This window comes from Notolepis coatsorum, assembly GCF_963971535.1.
Source record: "Notolepis coatsorum genome assembly, chromosome: 8".
Lineage (NCBI taxonomy): Eukaryota > Metazoa > Chordata > Actinopteri > Aulopiformes > Paralepididae > Notolepis > Notolepis coatsorum.
In genome coordinates, this window is record NC_140172.1 from 94,316,390 (window position 1) to 94,322,793 (window position 6,404).

General features: G+C 40.1%; 1 protein-coding gene across 1 annotated transcript in view; it reads left to right on the forward strand.

Annotated features, from left to right (window-relative positions):
- LOC311233722 (uncharacterized protein) overlaps positions 1 to 3,358 on the forward strand; it is a 37,643-nt gene extending 34,285 nt beyond the window's left edge. Inside the window, exon 11 of the mRNA XM_084320717.1 lies at positions 47 to 3,358. Coding sequence (XP_084176843.1) covers positions 47 to 1,593 — 1,547 coding nt within the window. The 3' untranslated portion in view covers positions 1,594 to 3,358. The remainder of the gene's footprint in view (positions 1 to 46) is intronic.
- The last annotated feature ends 3,046 nt before the right edge of the window (positions 3,359 to 6,404 follow it).

A 6,404-nucleotide genomic window follows, 5' to 3' on the forward strand; every position in this document is an offset into this window, starting at 1 on the left:
AGGCGGGGGTTTGAGCAGGTGTGTGCATTTGTATTTTAAATATTAGGAGCTGCTGATGTGAATATCGAGACAACTGAGCTGCATGATCCATCCAATGCAGCTCCATCCAATGCAGTGGAGCAGCCGTCTCTTGGAGAGGTGAAAGGGGACGTTGATGTGATATTAGAGGGCATTCAGGAACCAAGACGAGCCATGTCATTCTATGACCCTCACCTGCGCGAAGAGATCCTGAAGGAAATCTGGGACTCTCAGTTCTTCACAGTAATAACCGAGCAGGCAGTTCAGATCGACGATGAGCTCTATGTCCCCCTGTGCATCCGATACTTAAACAAAGAGGACACTCAATGTGAGGAGACGCTGGCTTTCATCCCGTTCTGTAAAGACCCGGCCGTCCTCACAGATGCAATCGAGACTACACTGTCGGAGAAATGGGGGCTCAACATGGAATATTGTAGGGGGCAGGCCTTGCTAAGTGTCGGCGAAGTAGGATCTCAGATGAGGGCTGTGTGCGAAGCGATAGCTCAAAAATACCCCCAGGCTATGCGAACCGTCAGCTCTGCGTTGTCGCTGAACATATGGCTGGCCAGATCCTCACCTGCACCAGAAGCAGCTGACGGAACGGTTTTGTTAGAGAATATGTTACAGTGGCTCACGGGAGACACGCAGCGCCAGAACAAACTGGAAGACATGATCATTCATGTTTTCCGACATGACGAGGGAAAGGGTAACGAGTTGAGGGACAAACTCATCAAAAACTGGGATAAGAGCCATGACATGCATGAGGTGATGGTAGAGCTCTTAGAGGCGGTCATGCTCTGCTTGAATGAGCTGAAGGATGAGGGAAATAACTCAGACAGGCACCAAGCATTGCAGTTCTTTGACGCCGTCAGAAACTTTGAGTTCCTCCTCTCAACGGTGGCGCTGAAGAACATCTTGAGCATAACCAAAAAGCTAAGTCAGTCTCTTCAGGGCAAGCCCCTAGACATGTTGCTCGCTGTAAATACTTTGCCCAACCTCATAACATCCCTTGACGAATTGAAAGGTAATATTGACACCCACCACAGAGCCTGGTTTGAGGAAACTGTCACGTTAGCTTCCAAACTGCAGGTTACGACGCTACACTCTGCGCTTCTAGAGCCCCTGTGTGAGTTTTACAAGGAATCGGTGAGTTTGAAGGCTGTGGAGCACTCCATCACTGAGATCACAGAGCTCTTCACAGAGCAGGTAGTGAATACGTTGAGGTGTCTGGAGATTGTGCCTTACGCAATGTCCAAAGTAGAATCTGGCATCCTAAGTGGTCTTGTGTTCCGCCTGCACAAGGAAGACTTGCCTGATGTAGTTTCCCTCCATACTGAGATAAAGTCTTGGAAGGAGAAATGGTTGGATCCTTTGGCAGGCTATCTCCCGACTACTGTGTTTGATACACTAAAGACCTCTCAGATAAGGAGTTTCAGTAACACTGAAACGCTCCTCAGACTCCTGGTCATCTTGCCGTTCTCGAGGAAGGAGAGCACATTCAGACAGGGAAAGAGAAACTTGCAGGGATTTAGACAGCAGGAGAAGAGATCCCTTACTGAGCTACATCCTCTGTAATGGTTGAAGGCAGGGTCCGAAATTAACACTCGCCCAGTGCTTAACAGTTAATTTGCCACACTGGCAGCTAACTGTAACAAAGCTATGTGAATGCCTCGGTTGAACAAAATGAAATTGTGCAGTTATTGATATACATACGTTGTTCATGTACTTTGAAATACTTTTTCTTCTTTTTCCCTTTTTTTTTTTTTTTTTTACCTCAAGCATATCTGACAGGCTGTCGAAACAGGCTATATTCCTGAAAGTATGTAGCCTATTTTCTCAAGCGATAATCAGAATCACCTATTTGCCAAGTCTATCAAATGCACAAGGAATTTTACTTGGGTCATTTGGGGCTGTCGCATACCAACAACAAATTCTCACATCAAACAGACTTGCGTACAGGACCTCACATAAAGGTGGACGGTGCAAGACATGCAATGACACAAACATAACTCTACAATTCCAACTGTAGGCAGACACAAGTGATGGCAAAAAGCAATGGTTGCAGTGAGCAACAGCGTCTTTGATTCACCACAGCCATGCCGGCTAATGCTTTGCATTTATTGTAAGAAATATTGTGATGTTTTGAACATCTTGCATCTATGTTATCACACAAAGAAAATCAAACATGGAATCAGATTGTGCCATGTAAGTCTATATATTGCTCTAATGATTCCTGACAACAGTTGTGATTGGAGGATCAAGAAAAGAGGGCAGAGTTTGAGATGGGGTCAATTGAGTGTCAGATTGAGAGCTATGTTTAAAAATAAATAATAATTCTGATTCATTGTAATTTTAAACTTCAAATAAGAAGTAGCCCTGTACTTTGAATTATCTTGTAAAATATCAAAACATTTGAATATAGTTTTAGACTATTGATAGAAAATAATATCTTTGCTGTAAATCTGCCCTTGCCGTTTTTTTTTTTTTTTTTTTTTTTCAAACTACATGCAATATACAGACTACCTTACACTCTAGCCACGTGAAATGCATTGAAAACATGTATGCATAGTTTACAAAAATACTAACTATTTTGGCTGGTATAAAACATGGACAGATTTTAATTTTATTATTATTATTTTTTTTACTATACTAGTCCCCATTGAAGGTGAGCTAAAAAGTTAATTTCTGACCCTGAGTGAAAGGTCTTCCCTCGAGGTTACTAAACATCAACAAAGCTTTTGAGAGGATGTGCTTGACACCATGAATCTGACCTATTGTATCCTCAACCCAAATTTATGTCCCAAGTTTTGACTTGATATTCGCTGTGTACATTAATTATCTAAATTCTTTTGAGATTTAATTAGAAAATGTCTCTGTTTTTCTTTTTCCTTCTTTTTTCTTCTTTTCCTTGTAGTTTGAATAATTGTACTGTCCAATGGGACCAATGTCTTGCCAAAAAAGCAATGCTCACCTGAGGGTTACCAATGCTTGTGTGCCTTTATGCAAAACTAATAATCCACCCCATGCATCGTGATAATACAGACGTTTTTCAAATGAGTCCCATCAGGCATTATGAATTAGTTTGTTTGCAACATTACCAAAAATTGTTTGACTGAATTTAAAAATCTGTTTCATTAATTCATTACAAATATAAATTGCACCATTATCTTTCTTGGCACAAATAGAAACGGTTAGTTCTATCATGTAATGTCTTCTGATGATTTCCTAGGCTTCCTGTATATTTACAGGAGTGAATTTGCTGTAAACGTATCTTCAAAAGAATGTGTTTCCTTGGGAGGAAAACCTTCATATATATTTGTCAAAAAAAAGTAATAAAAGGCTCTCGAAACATATTCTTGCTTTTGTTTTTCATTACATTGTCTGTTTAAGTCATGTGTAGTGTAGCTGTATTAACACAAGATGGCATTGTAAGCCTGTAAGGCTTTGGAAGACATGTTGAACCCAAGTAAGGCTTTCAATTACAATACTCACTCAAATATCCAATCAGTTATCCAAATGTAAACAAATGGATAGCCCCACCGCTAAAACTAAAATGAAATAGAGACATATCTCTAGTTGTTTCAGCTTTTGATACATTACAAGGACTAATGGGTAAATGTGAGTTTATAGTTGAATTTGCTGTATTTTAAAACTAAAAGGTTTGTGATGGTAATGTTGACTCTACAGTAAAACAAATTATTCCAATTTTTATTGATTTAAGGTTAAAAGTACCTTCTTTTCCATTCAATAATGTATGTGACTATTAGCCATCATTGACATCGGAGAAAATGAGAAGAAATAAATGGATGTATAAAGTTTATAGATGTTTGAATTTATATTGGTATTTTAAGTGAGAGGACTATCCTGATGCAATCCCAATGGGATGCATGCGATTGGCACAGGAGACAATTGAAGTTTGTCTGAGGGTAGCAACCATTGTTGATTGGAGGATCAAGAAAAGAGGGCATGATTTGAGATGGGTAAGTATTCTAGCAGGATGACAAAATAAACCAATAGGGATAGATGTGGTTCAATAGGTGACGTACCACCTAAGGGGTTCATGTTTATTCCTTGTCACAATTACTTATTTTACCAGTGGCCAAGTCTTTGACCATCATTATCTCTGCCGTCTGTATTTGCACAATATCTCAGAAAGTACCATTACATTTTCTGTGCACATGGCCCCCAAGAGAAAGAAACTCACTTATATTGGCAACCCATGACCTTTCTAGCTCCACCATCAGGCTAAATTATTTGAATATCTGCATCTCCTGACCCATTTGTTGTACGGTCTCAATTTGCTGTGAACATTCATGACCCTTTAGAGAGGAAGATGTCAATTGATTTTGATGACCTTTCCTCTAACATCAGGGTAAACTGAAAACAAGATATTTTGAATAGTAATGGGAAGATTGCCATAATATTTATTGTGCACATTCATGACCCCAAGAGGAAGAAATCTCTTGATTTTGGTGACCTTTCCTTGTGCGCCACAATCGGACCAAACTTCTCATTGCAAATCTCCTGACATGCAGTCAAGATTTACTGTGAATATTCATGACCTCTAGAGGGAGACAAACCTGTTGATTTCGGTGGCCCTGTGACCTTTCCTGCTGCCATATGAATTGTATATTATTTTAGTTCATGCAATACCCTGTGTGAGAGGGAGAGATATTCAGTAGCCCCTGTACATTGGTGATATGGTTGACTACTTTCTCACTGGCATTCCTCCCTACTGTGATCTGGGTAATGTTTAATTTCTCAGGACAAAATGTGTTCAGTAAATTTAATATAGAACGACGCCTGCAGTGCATTCCTCGTCTGTTTGGGACATTCATTAGCCCACACTTGGCATCCACAACGCTTTCCAGCCACTGCCACAGAACGAGATTTGGAAGTCGTTTCATCCCTATAATAACTATTCGGAACATACATTGTTTTACATATTGTTTTTTTGCTTTGTTTTTGTTTATATTTATTTCATGAACCATAATGATGGCAATCCTTTTTAATAAACTTGAACTCCTGGGGGTGCTCTCTGTGTACAAATGCATTGAGCTTCTATTACAATCAAATATGATTGTTTTATGCTTTGCTAGTGTAGTGTAGTGATTTCCCACACAGCTAATCTGAAATCAGGGCCGGCCTGCCCACTAGGCAGATTGGGCACTGCGCTTAGGACCCTGCCTTCCTTAACACATTAACTGCCACGGAGTTTGCCCGTCTCATACCACTCTCTGCCACCACTCTAATCCTATGGCGATTTTTACCTTCTTTGCAGGGCTATAACTTTTTAAATTGTATTGCTAAATTGACATTACTATGGCCCTTCAACATCGATTATCTATCGTTCAGGATGTAGGAACGTTATACTTTTTCATTCATTGATTCATACGAAAATACCGTCTAGAATATAAATATGTTTTTATCGTTTTCTGCAGTAATTCCTAGAACGTGAGTTATAGGCATAAACGCATATATAGATTATTAACTGCCGTTTGTTGCCAATACACTATATTAAAAATTTCAACTGTACATGATCCTAAATGTTATGACTGATCATGCGCGGATGAACGGGGGGGGGGTCATTATGAATAACATGGCGAAAAAATGAACTATGATCTCAATAACGTTGTACGCCGTGGAATGGCAGAATTAGCATGACCTTGAAACACGTTGTACGATGTTTTTGGCGCAGGATGTGTTAATGGAACCCACTAGGCAGATCGGGCACTGCGCTTAGGGCCCTGCCTTCCTTAACTCATTGACCGCCGGGGATTAGACGGCCCCGTGGTAGCACTGCCATGCTTTAAAAGATAGGAGTGCATCACCTTGTTTGTAGAGCTATAACTATATTCTATATTATAGCTATGGATACAATACTATGGCCCATTTGACATCACCTCTATCGTTCAATAAAAATTCAAATATAAATTTTTTCATCCATACATTCCTGTGTTATACCATGGTGAATATAAGTATAGTTATAGCGTGGTCTGGGGTAATTCCCGAAAGGCTGAGTAATAGCCTTATACGTCAATTCTACTATAAACGTTGCCGTTTCTTGCCTGTACACGCTACTATTCCCAAATCAAATATATATCATAGGTATTATGTTTCATAATACCAGGGGGTCGTTTTTTGATGCTTTAATTGATCGTCACCAACGGCATACGTTGTGGAGTAACGTTACACACATACGTTGTGATCGAGGTGAAGACATGGTTGGATCAACGCAGGATTGATATCATATAGCCCTTACCTTCACTAGGATGTACCCCAAAAAGAATATTCCAATTATCTGACCGCGAGTCCCAGTATTGGTGTCGATCGTGTCGGCAACATAATCCACCACACATCATGCATCGGGAGCGTTTGTCGCTTCT